Raw genomic sequence first — 21,060 nt, 5'->3', positions numbered from 1 at the left:
ACTGTGGTACAGCTCAGCAAGGCAGGGTACCCCCAATCCTCCATTCATTCCTCCCCAGTGGCCAGGATCTCACCCTTTCTCAGTCAACGCTGTAATCTTACGCACAGGAAGGGAAGTGAATCAGGGAACTTGAGCTCTTCACTTTGGTCCAGCAGATGACTACTTTCTTGAGTTGGACCTCAGCATTCTCACTTTCCAATTCTTCTCTTTCTCTACCTGCATCCAGGAAAGTCTCAATAAGAGCATGCAAATTTCTTGTTGTACTTTATTGAAGGTACTCAGGAAAATGTAACAGTATCTGATTTTCAGTCTGGGTCCAATCAGGAAAGAGATTTGAACCAACAATTATTTGAACAGAGAAAGTTTAATATGAAGAATTTTTAACTCTACTAGGGGATTAACATGAGAAGTAAAGGGGGAGGGGATAAATTGGGAGATCGGGATTGACATATACACACTACTATAGGTAAAATAGAAAACTAATACGGACCTACTGTATAGCACAGGGAACTCTGCTCAGTACTCTGTAATGGTCTATATGGGAAAAGAAGCTAAAAAAGAGTGGACATATGTATATGTATAACTGATTCACTTTACCGTACCCCTGAAACTAACACCACATGCTAAATCACCTATACGCCAACAAAAATTAAAGTAAAAAAAGAGAACTCTAAAGAATATAGAGTTGAGTGCTTGCTTCAGCAGCACATGTACTAAAATCAGAACAATACAGAGAAGATTAGCATGGCCCCTGTGCAAGGATGACACTCGAATTCATGATGCATTCCGTATTTAAAAGAAAAAAAATAATAATACAGGGTTGAGATAGAGTACCCAAAGAAGGACTCTACCTCCACCTCCAGACCCTTGTCCAGACCTTGCTGGAGAAGGGCCCAGCTGTGGCTCACAGGATGGCAGAGAAGTCACTGTGGTGCCATGCTGTTGGAACTTGCTGGAAGTCTGTCCTCTAGTTTGCTTCAGGCAAACTCTTCCCTCCTGGTGGTCCCCAAAGGCGAAATTATTTAAGCTCAGGATATTTAGTGTGAAAAACAACAACAACAGTATTGTCAAACCCAAATTCCTGTGCCTGGTGCACAGTGAGACCAAACAAGCAAAAACATCAGAGTTTGGAGCAGAGAAAGGTGTGTTGCAGAGCCAAGCAAGGAGACGGACAGCTCGTGCTCAGAAAGCCCAAACTCCCTTATGGTTTTTGGGGAAGAGTTTTTATTGGCAAAATTTGGGGGGAGGGCGGCAGGGTGTATGACTTTCTTCTGATTGGTTGGTGGTAAGGTAACAGGGTGGCGTTCCAGGAATCCCAATTATCAGCCTTCTGGCTCCAATCATTCTGGTGTCCACATGCTTGTGCCCAGCCTGAAGTTACCATCCTCCACACTGAATGGGGGCCTTAGTTTCTGTAGAAGAGCTCAGAGATATATACCAGACTGCTATGCATATCCCCCCCAGGAGGAACCAGAACTCTGCCCCATGGCTGCACTATTCTTTCTGACTGCTTTTCCTTTGTTTCTGCATTCCCTCATTTCCCTGATTAGTAACAGTTTGAATCTGCCCTTTGGAACTCAAAGCAGGTCTAAGAGGCTGAAGTCTTTTTCCTACAAACGAGAAATGGGGAGACACAGAAAGGCTATTGTACCTGGGAGGGTCCCACAGGATCCTGCTCGGTTTCAACAGTACCCATAACAAAAACAAGAACTGCCTTCTCGTCCTAAGAGTTCCATCAATATTCCTATAAAGAAGTGATGCTAACTCAGACTGGCAACTCAAATCAGTAAATATCTAAGAGAATGTACAACTGCAAATGGGGGAAAAAACAAGCAAACAAAGCTGTGTGCTCTAAGTTTCATCAGAAGTCTGGAGAGAGACCTGGGGGTGGGGAAACAAAAGCAACAGGGAGAAGCATTGTTCAGTCTCTATATTTAAATACTTTATTTTTGAAACCTCAAGGGCTTCACCAGTGACATGATACTTCTTTCCTAAATTTCACCAACAATTGTAATTTCCCAAACTGGGAGGCATGGAACTATATATTTGGCATATAAATTGGTATTTGGTTTACCCACATACCAATTTTGTTTGTTTGTTTGTTTACTGTGGTTAAAAAAAAGAAGCATAAAATTTTCCATTTTGGGCTTCCCTGGTGGAGCAGTGGTTAAGAATCCGCCTGCCAATGCAGGAGACATGGGTTTGAGACCTGCTCCAGGAAGATCCCACATGCCATGGAGCAACTAAGCCCATGCACCACAGCTACCGAGCCCGTGTGCTACAACTAATGAAACCCACGTGCCTAGAGCCCATGCTCTGCAACAAGAGAAGCCACCACAATGAGAAGACTGTGCAATGCAACGAAGAGTAGCCCCCACTTGCCGCAACTAGAGAAAGCCCGCGTGCAGCAACGAAGACCCTATGCAGCCAAAAAAAATAAATAATTTTAAAAATAAATAAATTTTAAAAATTTTCCATTTTAACCATTTTAAACTGTACGATTCAGTAGTGTTAACTATATGTACCTTGTTATGCTATGCAACAGGTCTCTAGAACTTTTTCATCTTGCAAAACTGAAACTCTATATCCATTGAATAATTCCTCTTTTCACCCTCCCTCTGCCCCCTGGCAACAACCATTCTATTTTCTGTTTCTAAGAGTGTGACTACTTTAGGAAAAAAAATTTCGTTACAAATTTTTGGCCGTGCCACGTGGCTTGCAGTTTCTTAATTCCCCAACCAGGGATTGAACCCGTGCCCCCTGCAATGGAAGTGCAGAGTCTTAACCACTGAACCGCTAGGGAATCCCTCTAAGGTAGTTTTAAAATCAAAAAGCCTTGAGACTGAAATTTCTGGAGAACACGCTCTTGAAATACTGTCAAAGCATAGTATGATTTTATATATAAGACTTTGACCTTCTTGCATGTATTAAGGGTGTGTCAAGGGGACAAGGTGAAATACATTTAGAGGCATATCAAAATATAGTGGATATAAGAACTAAACATTTCCTTCATTTTATCTGATTACCTGGGTTTTATTTAGTCGTCTACAGTAACTCTGCAGCAAATTACTACACTGTATAATCTGGAGCAAGTTAAACTCAGCAACTGTAAAATACAATGTACAGTTGTCCTTCAGAGTTAGTGCAATACCTCTAATATCACCGAATGAACGTGAAATAATACTGCTTGTCCTGTAGGAGCTATGTTACTGGACTGCTCACTGCTTTAAAACTCTGTCTAGGAGAGAAGCTGCCTAGTAGTTTGGCTCACTTGACAAGTCTATCTCTAAAAAGAAGAGCTGCATCTGGCTTGAAGACTTTATTCGTTAAGAACATCTTGCCTATGTTTCTCAAACTACAATTTATTCACTAATTTATTCATCAGGTATTTATTGAGTGCCCATAGATGCACTGTGCTAAGTTCTGGGGAAATAGTAATGAGCAAATTCAGACATAAAGTTGCTCTTTTTACTATAATTTTGCTCTCCATATAGACTTTATTAGTGAGGAAAGGATATACTGAGGAGCTAACATGAGTATTCTGATCCACTTGTCAACCACTCATTTTTCCGTTCAACAAACATATTGTTATGGCCTGATTTTCTGTCCCGCTCAAATGCATATGTTGAAACCCTAATCCCCAATGTAATGGTATTTGTAGACAGGACATTTCGGAGGTAATGAGGGTTAGATGAGGTCATGAAGGTGGTGCTCTCATGACGGGATTGGTGCCTTTATAAGAAGAGACACTAGAATGCTTGATCTCTTGCTCACTCTCTCTGCCATGTGAGGACACAGTGAGAATGTGACTGTCTGTAAGCCAGGAAGAGAGCCGTCACCAGAAACTGAACCCTGAAGGTCCTTGATGGCAGACTTTCCAGCCTCCGGAACTGTGAGAAAATAAATTTCTGTCTAAGCCACCCAGTGTATGGTGTTATGTTATGGCAGCCCTAGCAAACTAAGATACATGTATTGAGTTTCTAGTAAGGTCCTGTAAATGTAACCCTCGCCCTTAAGGAATGCCCAATCTCATGAGTATCAGTCATGTAAACAAAGAAATATAATGTGGTATCTATAGCAATGGAGGTGTGGTCCAGAGATAGTGTGGTCTAGTGATATAAAGGATGGTGTGATTGACTCTGCTTGGATAGCTCAAAGAAGTCTTCTCAGAGAAATTATGAAATTTATTATAAGGAGAGGTAAGATGCCACTACCAAATTGCTTTGTAATGTGTAAATTCTACCACCAACACCATCCCAGTGTGCCAGTTCCTCCACATCCTCTTTGCATGGGGGACCATCAGTTGAGAAATTTGCTGATAGACTGATTCAAAAAATATTTACTGAGAGCTTACACTATGTCAGACATTGTGTTAAGATAGAAAAATAATACATCACTATAGAGTTCAAATTAATAGCTTTAATTACTGTATTTGCATGTTTTATATGTGTGTTTTACTAGCTATTTCTCTCTATTCTTATTTATATTTATATTATTGCATACTTATTGTTATGGGTTGAATGTTTGTGTCCCCCAAAATTCATGCTGAAGCCCTAACCCCTTATGTGATGGTATTTGGAGGTGGACCTTTGAGGGTAATTAGGTTTAGATGGGGTCCTGAGCAGATTACTACTGTTATAAGAAGAGGAAGAGACCAGAGCTCACTGTCTCTGCCATGAGGATTCAGCAAGAAGGTGGCCATCAACAAGTCAGAAAGAGGGCCCTCACCAATAACAAAATCTGCTGACTTTGGCTAGAATTATGAGAAAAATCCTTTATGAGAAGATGACATTTGATCTGGGAGTTAAAGATTAGAAGGCAGCCATGTCAAACTCTGGGAAAGGGCTTTTCAAACAGAAGGAATAGAAAGTGCCAAGGTGCAGGAACCACTAATTTTGGTGTGCTTAACCTAAAGACGAGTGTGGCTGAAATGTAGGGATTAAAGGAGAGAGTAGAGATGAAATTGGAAGGATAGGCAGAGGCCAGATCATGAGGAACTTTGGAAGGAAATGGAAAGGCATTTAGATTTTATTCAAGTAACAATGGGAAGCCCTTGGTGCATTTTAAGCAGTGGGAAGGGGGTGGGAGCATGATCAGATTTATGCTTTTGAAGATCTCTCTGACTGCTCTATGGATAATGGTCCATACTGCCATAAGTGGAGGGAGGCCAACCGGACGTTTACTACAGGGATCCAGGAAACAGATGATGATGGTTTAGATTAAAATTGTAATCGTGGAGATAGTGAGAAATTGATAGATCTGAATGTATTTTGATGACTTGCTGATGAATCCATCAGAATTTCAGACATTCTAATTCTGTACATCTGGGGAGCGCTGAGAAAAATGCAGTTATACCAAGTAACCCAAGTGGTTCTGATGAAGGTACACAAGTATACTGAGAAAATACAGTGGTAAAGACTGAGCATGCACTTGGTGTTTCTTTTAATAAATAAGAAAAATGAGAAATGGACAGGTTTTTCATTTGGTAAACTGATCCCCAATTGTGAATAAAATTGATGAAAAAATTACCATGGCAAAAAAGAATATTATTTCCTGTTTTTAAAAAACCCAGTCTCATTTTGACTTTCACCCCTCCTTTTCAAAGATGTTTTTAAGATTTTTCCCCTATGGACCTCTGCTTCTCTGTCAGCTCTTCTCGGCTTGTACCTCCATGGTTGGCATTTATATCCCAATATCCAGTTCTCTTCTACCTGAAATTGCACTTCTCCAATGCCTTGAAATTACGTGTGGCCATTACTTTCCTTGGCCAATGAAATGTAAGTGGAAATGACCTCTGTAACCTATTCTCCAGTCTGTTGTGGTGAGGGGTGGCTGGAGAGGCACATAGTCATATACAAATGCTATGAGATCAAAGTAAGGCGGAATTCTGAGGTTGGAGAACAGCTGCCTGGAGAAGAGCCAAGATCCACAGTAGACGTTGGGTGAGTGCTGAGATTTGGGGGTTGTTTGTAATCGAAGCATGACCTAATCTATCTTGACGAATCTCTGTTTCACCTTCACTGGGCCCTTTTTTTTTTTTTTTTGGCTGTACCACATGGCATGCAGGATCTTAGTTCCCTGACCAGGGATCGAACCCGTGGCCCCTGCAATGGAAGCGTGGAGTCTTAACCACTGGACAACCAGGGAAGTCCCCACTGGGCCTTTTATTTTTATTTATTTATTTAAACATTTAATTAAGTAATTAATTTTATTTTTTGGCTGTGCTGTGTGTTAGTTGCAGCAGCACATGGGATCTTCATAGAGGCATGCAGGATCTTTCATTGTGGCGCGCGGGCTCTTCATTGCCTCACGCGGGCTTCTCTCTATTTGTGGCATGCGGGTTTTCTCTCTCTAGTTGTGGCATGCGCGTTTTCTCTCTCTAGTTGCAGCGCTGGGCTCCAGAGCGCATGGGCTCTATAGCTGCAGCACGTGGGCTCTCTCGCTGAGGCTCACGAGCTCAGTAGTTTTGGGCTAAGCACGGGCTTAGATGCCCCACAGCATGGGGGATCTTGGTTTCCTGAAGAGGGATGGAACGGATGTCCCCTGCATTGGAAGGCAGATTCTTCACCACTGGACCACCAGGTAAGTTCCATGGGCCTTTTAAATGGCTGCTTTGGGGCAATGATTAGCCCTAATCAAGACCCGTGTACGGTCTTCTCTGAAGCCTGCAGGATTAAAATACTAGATGAGGGCTTCCCCGTTGGCGCAGTGGTTGAGAGTCCGCCTGCCGATGCAGGGGACACGGGTTCGTGCCCCGGTCCGGGAAGATCCCACATGCCGCGGAGCAGCTAGGCCCGTGAGCCATGGCCACTGAGCCTGCGTGCCCGGAGCCTGTGCTCCGCAACGGGAGAGGCCATAACAGTGAGAGGCCCGTGCACCGCAAAAAAAAAAAATTAAAATAAAATGCCAGATGATTTTTCTAGACATAAGATAAAAGCTTAAATATTTCTTAGCCCCAAGGATCTCAGACATAGGTGTCCCTCTGTTATATATTTACCTTATTTATTTTTGTTTGCACGAGGTCTTAGTTGTGGCTCACCGTCTCCTTAGTTGCAGCACTAGGGCTCCTTAGTTGTGGCATGCGTGTGAGATCTAGTTCCCTGACCAGGGATCAAACCTGGGTCCCCTGCATTGGGAGTACGGAGTCTTATCCACTGTGCCACCGGGGAAGTCCCATTTTACCGTATTTACTTCAATAACTCTAACCTAAGTGATGAAAGTAAGTCTTCCCAAACCATTCTGGGTTCCCGGTATCTTTTAGGATGTCACTCAGCAAACAGTCATCAGAGGTCATGCTATTAAGACCTGTGTTCTGGCCTGTTCCTCTTCTTGTGAAAAAATCCAAAAAAACTTTCCTATGTTTTAGTATATCCTGAACTGGTGTACATATGACAGCTATAGCCACCCCAAACTTAGTATGTATTTAGCGGGGATAAGACATACAAAATTCATCTTCATCTTGCCTTTTAAATTTCAATGCAGTCCCTTGGAAGCAGAGCCAATAATAACTCCATGATGCTCAGCTTTACCTTGACTCAAACCAGGGTTTCTAAACCTCATCACTATTGACAGGAAGGGTAATCCTTTGCTGTGAGGGGCTGTCCTGTGCATTGTACAATGTTGAGTAGCATTCCTGGCTTTGATCCACATACTGGGCAATAGCACATCACAGTTATGACAACCCCAAATGTCTTGACATTGTCAAGTGTCCCCTAGGAGGCAAAATTGCTCCCATTTGAGAACTACTGGCCTAAATGAAAGTATATTTTCATGATAGATATTGCTGAATGATGACAATTTAAACAACATATGAGGTTTAAAAGCATAAAAGGGTATTAGATGTAAAAAATTATCAAGAACCATGTTTAAGAACAGACACAGTAGATATTTTAATGAAAGCAATGGTCCTGCCATTCTTTATTTCTCACAATAACACATATTTACAGAAGAAAAGGAATTGTACATTTTAATTTCTGATCATTATACAGATTTATTTTTTGCAGTTGAATAATAAAAGGATGAATCTCTTAGTGACTTTTTAAAATAATTTCAATGTTACTTGAAGGTACTAATTATATGTTAAACGTGTTCAGTAACTGTTGTAAGCTCGCTTGAAAACAAAGGACACTTAGCACCCAGTAAAAGTAATAAAGTAACATCATTAGAGCCAGGATCTTTTAGATCTGACCTGGAACTATCTTCACTGTAGATTCCCAATCCAATTTCTAAATATACATTTTAGAAACTTGGGTGAAAAAAATATGTAAAAGGAGGGCTTCCCTGGTGGTGCAGTGGTTGAGAGTCCGCCTGCCGATGCAGGGGACACGGGTTCGTGCCCCGGTTCGGGAAGATCCCACATGCTGTGGAGCGGCTGGGCCCGTGAGCCATGGCCGCTGAGCCTGCGCATCCAGAGCCTGTGCTCTGCAACAGGAGAGGCCACAACAGTGAGAGGCCCACGTACCACAAAAAAAAAAAAAAAAAGTAAAAGGAAAATCTCCATAGGTTTTTGTAGGATTAGAAGAATTTAGCTTTTAAAGAATAATATGTGGATCAGTTTTTCCCTCATAAGGCCTTAAAAAATTGGCACCTTGAGGTGCTATTAAAAAAAAGGAGTGAAATTTTTTGCTTAGTCAACATCTTCAAATATTGGTTTTCATTTTTTAAGACAATGAATTATAAATTCCTTTTAATAAAAGGTTAAAGGCACAGTGAAACAATGAATAATAGTTGCACTTCACTATTTTAGAACTCAAAATAATTCAAAAGGCAAAATAATTCAGGTGGCCAGCACCTGGTTTGTCCCGTAGGGGGCAAAATTATCATAAGAGATATCCAGGGACAGGATGTAGAATTGCTGCACTGAGCTTTAACAGTGGCAGGTGACTTAAAGCTTTACTCAAAATACAGTTTTGAAGTTTTTTTCAAGTTTTACAGATTTAAAGATGCCTTTCGTTGCTTGCAATTAACAAAAATTTATTTTCTGGATAGTGAGTACTAATACTCAGAAATATATTCTTTTATTCTTCTGGGACTATATTTTCAACCTAATGATTACCTCTTAAAAGTTCCTCTCCTTTTGCCCTTGTTGTCCAATAGGTTTTCCTTTACTGGTTGAGCCATCCAAACTGTAGGAAGAGAGGTGGTGAAACTAAAAATCTGTTGTTACTTGTTAGCAGCTGTGAAAAGCAAGCTTGAAACTAGTATCTAAAAGGGAGGAAATATGGCCTTCTAGGTTTCACCCAGCTTTACGTTTTTCTAATTACCTTGCGGTGGATGGCAAAATGGTAAGCAAGGCTTTTAAGAAGTAATGGATAATTTACTATAGAAAATTTTGGGGAACATGACTATGACTACATTTACGTGTAAGGAACAAAGATGTTTATAGACGATTACAGTTAAGAAGCTAAACACAACCAAGTAACACTTTATCCTCAGGAGTTGAAATCACGCATCTTCGTAGCTTCTTTGCTCGCCTTCAAGATGGAAATATTACTCTATGTCCTGGATTTGTCATTAGAGAACCAAATATGAAAAATAGAGCCATCAAATAAGGAGTGGTAGCAAGCACTAAACATACAGGTACTTGAAGAACTAAGCTAAATGGGGGATAGAAGAGAGTATTGTATGTTACACCAATAGGTTCTCAAAAAACGTTTTTTTGGTCTTCCCTGGTGGCGCAGTGGTTGAGAGTCCGCCTGCCGATGCAGGGGATGCGGGTTCATTCCCCGGTCCGGGAAGATCCCACGTGCCACGGAGAAGCTGGGCCCATGAGCCATGGCCGCTGAGCCTGCACATCTGGAGCCTGTGCTCTGCAACGGGAGAGGCCACAACAGTGAGAGGCCCGAGTACTGCAAAAAAACAACCCCCCAAAACCCCGTTTTTTTTGGTTCTGGCCACGCCGTGCGGCTTGCAGGATCTTAGTTCTCCCCGTTCAGGGGTCAGACCCGGGCCTTGGGCAGTGAGAACACAGAGTCCTAACCACTGGACCGCCAGGGAGTTCCTTGAAAATGTTGATATAGTACAACTTTAAAAAATAGGAGATTAGGGAGAACAAATGAAAAACATTTTTAATTGTACCAGCTATCATACTGGTGATGGTTTATTAGTATTATTATTCTGAGACTGTTGCATGCATAAAGTAGATGAAGGAAACGAATACTTGTGGGATATTCCTGTGTCCTTGACGACCAGGATTCTCAGTAGAGAAAAACAAAAGACACAAATGTAATAGAAAAGATTAGGCAAAAACCCTGTAGTACTTAATTTGATTTGCAAGTATCAAAATAAACTCATGAATAAGTGTTTTATCTTAAAAAAAAGGATATTTCCTAGCTCTCTCCTAGAAACAAAGACCAATATAGCCGCAATGAACTTAACAGTCACAATTACAGTTCTGAAGCACTATTTCTCACTGAAAGTAACCAGGCTCATTAAGAGAAATGGCTGATACCAGGTCTGGGGCAGGAAACATCCAAGCTGAGCCTGGAATAGCCTGTCATACGAGACTACAAGGAAGCCAGTAAAGACTGCTAGAGTAGTGTCAAAAGGACTCAGAGTCAACTTGATAAGGCTCCCAATGACCAAAGATAGGACAATTGGGGCTTTAATAAGGCAATATGTGAAATGGATTAAAGCCTATCAAATATGTTTGACTCCATGAGTTCACAACACTTAAAAAAAGTGATCTACAGAGGATGATAGAAAACAAGTTTATTATCTTAAAATTTGGTAAATAAAGGGGAAAATTCAAGCTTATTTTCCCTTTCCTATATGAACTTGACCACTGGTTAACCAAATAGTAGATATGGGGAAACACCTCTTTATAAAAATGTTCCAACTAATAAATGAAAAAGAAATGATAGAATATTCTCCAACCCACAACAAATCAATGGATCTAGGCATTGAGTATCAATTTCAGCTGACATCACAAAAGAGGGAACCAGACATTCTGCGCCCTCTGTTGAAAGAATACACCATGATCTATGGTCTGGCCAAAAGGTTGAACCTGAGTCTGCTCAGATCTCTGGATCCATGTGTCAATATCCAGAGGATAGAAGAACATGCTGAATTGTGCCATGAGTATGCAATTAACAAAATACAGACAGTGGGAAATTTATAAAACCAGGTTCTTCTGTAGGTAAATTTTAAGGAAAAGAAAGAAGGAGGAACCCAGAAAGATTAAAAGCTAGTGTGTAGAGACACACTTGGGGGATAAACTAAGAAAGAAATGCAAGGAAGTGAGTACTATTAAAATCAATGTAGTGTTTACTTTTGTGGGGTTGAGGAAGAGGTTTGTTAACTGTGACAGGACACACAGAAGACATCGATCGAAGGTGACTGGCAGAGTTCTAAATGAATGTTTCCTTATGAGAATGTAATAAGCTATATATTTTCTGTTTGGTTTTCAGTATTTCTGTTTATTTTATAATTTTCCTAAAAGATAAAATTAAAAAAAATCAAAGCCCTTAGGATTTTCCACTAAAAATTATGGATGTGAATACTTCTACTGTAAATATCACCTGATGGTTCTTAAGAAGTTGCCTGTATTATAGAAATATTTCTAACTAATAAGCTACAACTATTTGAAAAATATAAAATTAAATTCTTATGTGTGCATAGTTATACAAAGTCAAAGCATTAAGTATACATTCCTAACATGAAATTTATTTTATTACAGTATTATGTTATACAATTTGGTTAAATGGATGTTGTCAACTGCCAAAATTTTCCTTTCCTACTCCATACAAGGTTATTCCTTTTATTCTATTAGCGGTTAGAACGTGAACTCTAGAAGAGGTTTCACATTTCCTTGAATGACCACACTTTGTTTCACTCTCCATAGAACAAAGATTAGTTATTTGACCAGCCATGAGGGAAGTTATCAATATGTAGCATTACACACAATGTCATCCGATTTGCAAATATAGATCCTTCACCCACATACTCAGCCTTATGTTCTCTTCCATATATTAATGGCTGATGGAGACTTTTTTCTGCTGTTAAGTGTCTGAGAAACTCAAGAATGTAAAACAGACCTAAACCACCAAAATGAAAGCAGTTTTAAAATGCAGTATAACAATAAACATGGACAAACATATAACTGTGTTGTACACTTTTTTGCCCATCAAACATTGACAGTTTCCCTCCAATTCTTCAAGCAGCATCTTGAAAAAAATGGTACAATTCTACGATCTCCTTCCCTTTTCTTTTAATACAATTATGTGGTGTTCGAGTGATTCACATATTCCAGAAGTGACCGGTCTAAAACCCTTTGAATAAGAGCTTCCTCAATTATATTAAAATCCTACAATAAAGACAAACAATTAGAAAAATAATTAGAAACATACAGTCAGAGATGACAGTTTTCAGAAATTGGAGGATGAGAGTTAAGACAATGCCTCATTTTGCAAAGTGAAGCCCTGAATTTAGTCCAAGTTTCCACAAAAACTCATAGAACCCAGGACTTTTGCTTTGGGGCTTGTGCATTTTCTATTTCATTTTTACTGCCTATCAATTAACTAGCTACAGTCATAGTAAAATAGTTTTGATCTGGAATTTAAAGCTTTTATCTGATCTAACTAGTAGTTTTTAGTCAACAGTACGAATCCTGTCAGAGTGCTATGCTCCACATAAACATGTAATAGTTAAGACATTCCCACAGATAAGACATGAAATAGTTAAGACACGTAAAGTTAAGACATTCCCATAGGACTCATCAATCCCAGCAGTGCTACTGAATATCTAGTTTTGAAAAAAAAAAGATTGAAAACAAAACGCTCTTTCTCCTTGCCTCCCTATGGTCAAAATGGAATTCAAAACTTTAGGTCAGCACATTCTATAAATAGAGCAAAAAGTATTAAGAGCCCCATCCTCTAAAATCCATCTCCTCTTCGCCAATAAACTAAAAAAATAAAATAAAATCTTTATTGGAAGTCCACTCCAAAACATAAAAGCAAATAAATGAAATCCAAAGGAAAGCTATAAAGCACAGCAGAGCACAAGATTTGGACTCAATGCCAGGTTGTTCTGAGGCAATTTATTAACCTTTGAGCATCAGATATTTCATAGCTAAGTAAGGATAGTGATATAGTACTCACTTCACAGAAGTTGCTACAAGGAATAAAATGAAATAATTTGCATAAAATGCCTAGCATAGTACTTGGTAGTTTAGAAAACAAAAAATCAAAACAAAGAACACTGTTTCAACCTCACTTCCACATCCAAGAATATGGTTTTGAGTGGGTGTAAAGTATTCTCATCAAAGTGGCTTCTCCCTGACCAGCCCTGGGTCATACTTTGAATGATCTTGAGAAAAATGGACTGAAAATGAACAGTCAAGACAGGCATGGAATCAACCTGGCTTTTAGAACGTCTTATGGAGCTAAGATAAAGAGGAACCCCTACATGTTATGAAAAATGAGAACACATGGCTCTGTTGAGGGCTTGTGTGCCTTGGTGGCCAGAAAAGACATTATTTGAGAGATGGAGGAAACAACATGAAGCCTCTGTAGTGTGGTTTGTTTGATTCTTCAAGTGGTCCTGATATTCCCATTTACCCTCTCCCCATCTCCAGTTTGCCTAACATCCGTGCCCTAACTGCAAATCACTCTACATGCATTATCTCATTTAATTCCCACAACAGCTTCTGGAAGCAGTATGTACTTTGCTCTCCTCACTTAACAAATGAACAAACAGAGGCTCCAATGTTAAATGCCTTGCCTAAGGTCACACAGCTGTGACAGGGCTGTTACTGAAACCCAGGTCAGAACCCAGGTTCCCTGGATAATCTGGATAATCATAGTGGGCAGATCAGAATGCATGGAGAAAAATTTCCAATGACAATCTTCAACAATTATTAAATTCCATCTTGAAACTGCATAAAAATAGTCAAAATCATGTGAAAATTATATGCAAATTCAAATTTAACTCTTAACATTTCATGTATTTAGATAACGTAACAATAAAATGTACTATTTCAGAACATGGCTATGAGTGATTTTCCCACTCATGATAGGCAATACCCCTTTGCTGAAAGGGACTCAGGGGACAAAGCATTACTCTCACATGACAATGCATAGAAAAAGGGCTATGTTAACCTTTTGCTTGTTATTACCATTTCTGATAACAGAAACTACGGTCGTAAGTATTAGAACTATTCATACTATACCACATTTTTCTTTCATCTTAAAAAAATCCTTAATATAATGAGATTGGCCATGAGTTGGTAGTTATTGATGGGTAGCTGATGGGTATACAGGGGTTCATTATATTATCCTACTTCTGTATATGTTTAAAACTTTTTCATAATAAATTTTTTTAACGTTTAAAAAAGTTCAATAAACACGAGAGTTGTGGTTTTTTGGTTTTTTTTTCTTCGGTACGCGGGCCTCTCACTGTTGTGGCCTCTCCCATTGCGGAGCACAGGCTCCGGACGCGCAGGCTCAGAGGCCATGGCTCACGGGCCCAGCCGCTACGCGGCATGTGGGATCTTCCCGGACCGGGGCACGAACCCATGTCCCCTGCATCGGCAGGCGGACTCTCAACCACTGCGCCACCAGGAAAGCCCGAGAGTGGTGTTTTATAGAATTTAAATTAAAAATAGAGCCCGTGTGTCTCGCTACACTGATAATGTCATGTCTGTTACTAGCCATTCAGTATATTATAAAATGAACGCAAATTCTCTGAGCCATTTCCTTACCGATATGATTCCCTCTCAGCTATGTAAGTTTTTAACTTCATAAAAATTATAACTATTAACATATATTGGGAGGCACTAGAGTAGAAATTAAAATAATGTGAAATCTAGGTCTTTACACGATGGCTAATTATTTACATCACAAAGAAAATGATTTTGCCTAAGGCAGGTAACTACTATTAACAGTTTATAAAACAGCATGTTTTTATGATTTCCTACTTAATGCTAATACTTAACGTTTTAGCTACACATACATTTTCTCCTCTACAATCTTACTCACTTGGATTAAGAAAGGTAAGCTAAACACAGCATAAAAACATAATGTAAAAGTAAGAAAATATACTTACTATGAAATCATCATAAAACAAAGTGTGACTGACTTGCAAATGTCTTATTAAGCTGCCATTGAAGCTCCCTGGATTCTCATTAGGTACTAAACGGCAAAGTGGACAGAACTGGAAATAAACAAGATCAAGAGTTCAAGAAAGAATTTAAAATAATCATTATTGTCAGAATTAAAAAATTAAATAACCATTCAACCAAATGAATTTTAATTTTATGAATCTATTGGCCATACCTTGGTATTGTTTTAGAACTGTATAAATATTAAAGCAACATAAAGAAATAAAATTGCACTTATTTCTTCATATGCATTTCTTGTATATAAAAGTATATGTTTATCACTTTAAAAAAATTAATTAATTAATTTTTGGCTGCATTGGGTCTTTGTTGCTGTGCGCGGGGCTTTCTCTAGTTGTGGCGAGTGGGGGCTACTCTTTGTTGCAATGCGTGGGCTTCTCATTGCGGTGGCTTCTCTTGTTGCAGAGCACGGGCTCTAGGCACATGGGCTTCAGTAGTTGTGGCACGAGGGCTCAGTAGTTGTGGCTCACAGGCTCTAGAGCGTAGGCTCAGTAGTTGTGGCGCACGGGCTTAGTTGCTATGCAGCATGTGGGATCTTCCCGGACCAGGGCTCGAACACGTGTCCCCTGCATTGGCAGTCAGATTCTTAACCACTGTACCACCAGGGAAGTCCCTATCACTTTATCATTTAAACAATATTACAGTCAGTAGGTGTGCCATAATTTAATTAGTTACCTACCTCTTGGAATACTGACGTTTTCTTGGTATGTGGATATTCTATTATTAAAAATTATAGTATCTATATTGTTTACTTTTGGGGGGATTATTTTCTTAGGATACATGACCATAAATGGAGATTAGAAGGTCAAAGTTATGAACTTCACAGTTCATAATATATATTACTCTATAGTTTTATACTGCCACCAGCAATATAGATTATAATACACCAGCATCAAATACTAATACCAGCATCAGGTGTTAGTATTTATATATATTTTCCTAATTTAATAGCCATTAATGGCTCTCTAATAAAACTTTTTCATTTTGAAATATTTATAAGCTCACAAGAAATTGCAAAAATAACGCAGAGAGGTACCATGCCACAATCACCCAGCTTCCCCTAATGGTAACTTCTTACATAACTGTGGTACATTACCAAAACCAGGAAATTGGCAATTAACTAGACAACATCTGACTTAGATTTCACCATTTTTTGCATGAACTCATTTTTTTGGGTGTGTATGTATAGTTCTATGAAATTTTATCACACATATAGAAATGCATGTAACTACTGACACCATCAAGATACAGAACTGCTCTCTCACTACAAAGAACTCCCTTGTGCTGCTCCTTAACTTCCTCTTCTCTCCCAAACCCTGGCAACCACCGATCTCTTCTCCAGAACTTTTGAGACTGGCTTTTTTTCACTAAGCATAATGGCCTTGGGATTCATCCAAATTGCTGAGTGAATCAATATAGTTCCTTCCTTTTTACTGCTGAGTAGTATTCCATGGTATGGATGTACTACAGTTACCCATTTACCTTTGAAGGACATTTGTTGTTTTGGGCTGCTACAAACAGAGCTGCAATGAACATGTGCGCATAGATGTTTTGCGTAAACATATTTTCATTTTTCTAGGATTAATTTCTAGGAGTGTGAGTGCTAGGTTAGTGTTACAGTTAACTTTGTAAAAAACTGCCAAACTATTTTGTTTGTAAATGGCTGGACCATTTTACATTCCCACAAGCAATGAGTGAATTATCTAGTTTTTCCTCATTCTCATCAGCATTAGTTACTGTCAACATTTTTCTATTTTAGTTGTTTTCATAGGCATGTAGTGGTATCTCATCATGGTTTTAATTTGTAATTCTCAAATGGCTAATATAAATGACTCTTTTCTTTTAATATATGCCACTTTATTACGTCTTAACATAGGTTTTTTTTTAAAATTGTATTTCTTCGTGTATTCATTTTGAAAAATGAGATGCAGAATCATTACTGAGTTCCAAGTATATGTTAGGCAATAAATGAGGTGGTATTCTCATTTGATTCTCACAGAAACCCAGTGAATTATCATCTTTATTTTGTTGATGAACCCAATTTCAGAGAGGAAAAAAATTAGCTTAAATCGACACCACTTCAAGTATCAGAGCTGGAATCTAGGCCTCTACTAGACAATCCAATCTACTAGACAATCTTTTCATATTATAACAGTGTCTAATTTATCAGCTTGGATGATGTTTTTCTCTAAATTTAAATGAGATCTTTACATAATTCTTTTCTGTCTTATAATTTTATTGTGGGGGTGGGGGGAGTCCCAGTTTCAATATGCTCAACTTCTATAAATAAGGCCATTTAAAAATTCTGCTCTACTCAATTAACCTTAATGTCTTATTTTAAATAAAATTACATCATCTAAATTATTATTGCTTTATAATAATTAATGATTTCCTTACGTTCTAGCTATATCTTGGTTAACTGACAACATGGCTATCCCAAAATAGCACTCAATCTACCCTGAGACCCCTACGTAGTGAGAACAGAGCTGAGACCAAGAAATATTTTAATAATAGAAACAACCTAAGTGTCCATCAACAGATGAATGGATAAAGAAGATATGGTATACACACATACACACACACACACACACACACACACACACTGGAATACTATTCAGCCATAAAAAAGGAAATCTTGTCATTTGCAGCAACATGGATGGACTTGGAGGGTATTATGCTAAGGGAAATAAGTCAGTCAGAGAAAGGCAAATTCTGTATGATACCACTTATATGTGGAATCTAAAAAAATTACAACAAACTAGTGAATATAACAAAAAAGAAGCAGACTCACAGATATAGAGAACAAACTAGTGGTGACCAGTAGGGGAAGGGGAGGGGTAACATAGAGGTAGAGGATTAAGAGGTAGGGGATTAAGGGGTACAAACTATTATATATAAAATAAGCTACAAGGATATATTTTACAACATATATCCCACATATTGGGATTATGGCCAATATTTTATAATAATTATAAATGGAGTATAACCTTTAAAAATTGTGAATCACTATATTGTATACCTACACCTGTAACTTATATAATATTGTACATCATCTGTACTTCAATTGAAAAAAAAAAGGATGTTGGCCTCACCTCGGCATGGACTTTATGTGACAGTGAACGCAATGGGTAAATACAGCCACCATATTAGAAGCTACCACTCACCTCAATTCTTTGGAGCATCTATTACAATGGACACCCAGCTCTATCTGTGGTTTCGATTAACTCCCACAGCAACTCAGCCAATTACAGGACACTTTCTATATAATGGTAAATACCATTTGGGGAAGAAATTAAAGATAATGGAATCCAATGCCAAAAGAGACATGCACTGAAAATAATTATAGACAAATATGCAACCAAACTTAAGGTACCAGATGGCACATCTAATTTAATACGAGTTTGGAAGCCTATCTAATGAAGATTTTCTCCTAACACGTTTATGCATATACGCTCCCACTGCCCAGTCCAGCCACAGATATTCTGAATACCCACGGAAATAAACTGCTGTGGGAATGAGGGCTCAGGCTCTTGTCACTACAGCTTTTAATTCCAAACCAACTGAAGTCCTGTCCCTTCCCATAAGGAATGAACCTCAGGATCAAGGCAGAAAGTAAGGCTACCTTTGAACCTGTGTGAATGGAAATACGATTTTTAAAATATCCTATTTTTCATATCACTACATCCTACTATGTTCTAGGTTCTCTGCCAAGAGCTGGGCATGCAGTGCTGAACAAAGAAATTAAGTTCTATGGCTTCATGAACCTAATAATTTGGAGGGAGAGACAGACACAAATACACAATTAACGAATTGTGATAAGTGAGAAAAAAGAAGGGAGAAAAGCAAGAGCTGAAATTAATTTGGGTGTCAGAGAAGTGAAATTTAAGTTGAGTTCTAAAGGATAAATAAGAACCAACCAGTGGGGACTTCCTTAGCGGTCCAGTGGTAAAGACTCCACGCTTCCACTGCAGGGGGTGCAGGTTCAATCCCTGGTTGGGGAGCTAAGATCCCACGTGCCGGGCAGAGCGGGGGTGGGGGCGGGGGGGGGCAGGAAGCACACGAAAAAAAGAACCAACCAGTGAAAGAAAACACTGGAAAGAGAGAAGAGCCAGAAAGTGTGGTTATTGCTGAAACGTCTTCCCTTTATAAGATAAAATATTAAATATCTCTCGAGTGGTCTCATAATTCAATCTGAAGCATGCTGTGTGTGTCATTTGCCTTTTTTGAGTCCAATATTCCATAGATATAATTTTTCAAAAAGAAAAAAACATGGCAGAATACAATTACTGTGTGACAAAAAGGAGCTGTTCTGAAGGCTGCACATGAGAGCCGTCAAAACTCCTTGAGGTTCATAACTTTCTTACCCCTGTTTGCTTCAGCAACTCAGAAAGAAAAGATTAGTTGCTTGTGGTTTGATCTCTGAATTATCTGATTCTATCTGGAAGGCAGAATCATTTGCCCAAATCTCTAACCGCCCTGAAACTTCTTACATCTGGTAAGTCAGATGATGTCACTGATCTTATCTGAAGGCAAACCCGGCAATTCAGTCCTTTAGAGCAATAATTCCTTGTTAACTTCCACACCAATCCAGAAGCAGCCTTGGACTCAGCCCTCCTCATCCAAGGATTCCACCAGGTGTTTTCACCTACGTGCCCCCAGAGGATCCCTAAGCACATGACCCCAGCCCTGCCACAGTATCCGCATCCAGCCTTTTTCTAACCACAGGGTTTTTCTGGACTTCTAGTGGCACTAGATGCTTCAGAGTGCATGTGTCTTAAGCTTCTACACTTAAGCACGAAACACTAACACAGGAAACCTGAAGGTTTTCTGTTCCAGAGACCACTTTTACACAGCCCTGGTGTATTACAGAACCATGGCTTTTCTGAGCAATCTGTTCCTTCCTTGATAGCATCCTGGTCTTGTGGTAAAATTTACTTCACCTCCTCCACCTCTCCCAGGTTGGGTTCCCCAACTGTGAGAGTACATGGCTTCCTCTGAGAAATCTGCTCTAGCCTTGATTTGATATAGCTGCAAAAATGGTAGTAACCCGGCATCACCACCTGACTCATTTGCTACTACCCTGTGAAAAAGGCATCATCATTATCATCTCCATTTTACAAATGATGAAACAGAGGCAAAGAGGTTAATGGGATTTTCTGCGATTTGCACCGAAGCTTATCTCCTCCAAAGCCTAGGCTTTCCTCCCCCCCGCCCCAGGGCACTGCTGTTCAATAGAAATGTAACAGAAGCCACACACATAATTTTATTGTTTGAGTAGCCACATTACAAAAACTAAAAGGAAACAGGTGGGATTAATTTTAATAATATGTTGTATATAACTCCAGATATACAAATTATTATTATTTTTAATAGAACTTTATTGAAGTATAATCGCTTCACAATACCGTGTTAGTTTCTGTTGCACAACAAAGTGAATCAGCCATATGCATACACGTGTCCCCATATCCCCTCCCTCTTGAGCCTCCCTCCACCCCCCCATCCCACCCCTCTAGGTCATGGCAAAGCACCAAGCTGATCTCCTTGTGCTATGCTGCTGCTTCCCACCAGCCAACTATTTTACATTCAGTAGTGTATATACGTCCATGCTACTCTCACTTTGCCCCAGAGAAGCCTAGGCATTTTAACTACTAAATTCCACGATTCCTGGTTTATCTCTGTCCTTATGTCGGCTTTCTTCAGTGACCTCTATGACCTCTAAATCACAGAAGACCCAGTTTCCATGGGCCACCTTCAATCTGATGGCCAAACTGAGCGGCATGTGGACTGGACTTCTGCGGAGCAGGTACACAGTACCAATGGATGGACAAATATGGGGCCCGCCCTGGAGGGATGCTGTAATGCGGCCCATGGTCCAGTGTGCCTAGTGTTCCTCCAGCCAGAGCAGCACCCTGGGCACTACTGGTCAGGGCTCAGACTGTGTCGAT

The 21,060-nt window shown here is 39.5% G+C and overlaps 1 protein-coding gene and 1 non-coding gene across 5 annotated transcripts in view; one reads left to right on the top strand and one right to left on the bottom strand.

Annotated features, from left to right (window-relative positions):
• The first annotated feature begins 689 nt into the window (after nt 1–689).
• On the top strand, nt 690–796 carry LOC115802334 (U6 spliceosomal RNA). The gene has a single exon (XR_004022759.1). It is a non-coding gene; the product is annotated as a U6 spliceosomal RNA (small nuclear RNA).
• A 2,002-nt stretch (nt 797–2,798) lies between these two features.
• Nucleotides 2,799–21,060, bottom strand: part of RNF125 (ring finger protein 125) — a 64,797-nt gene continuing 46,535 nt past the window's right edge. The window contains exons 5-6 of one of the 4 annotated variants that reach the window (XM_022586910.3): nt 15,043–15,150; nt 2,799–9,125 (exon numbers count right to left, since the gene is read on the bottom strand). In XM_022586910.3, coding sequence (XP_022442618.1) covers nt 9,105–9,125; nt 15,043–15,150 — 129 coding nt within the window. In that variant the 3' untranslated portion in view covers nt 2,799–9,104. Of the gene's footprint in view, nt 12,305–15,042; nt 15,151–21,060 lie in introns of all 4 variants that reach the window. The other 3 variants (XM_022586906.3, XM_022586909.3, XM_022586908.3) reach the window with 3 other exon arrangements.

Source organism: Delphinapterus leucas, chromosome 14 (genome assembly GCF_059928025.1).
Source record: "Delphinapterus leucas isolate spDelLeu-1000000601 "Yukka" chromosome 14, BTC_Dleu_Yukka2, whole genome shotgun sequence".
NCBI classification, from domain to species: domain Eukaryota; kingdom Metazoa; phylum Chordata; class Mammalia; order Artiodactyla; family Monodontidae; genus Delphinapterus; species Delphinapterus leucas.
Note: the sequence above shows the minus strand (reverse complement) of the source record. Positions and strands in the feature narration are given on the sequence as shown.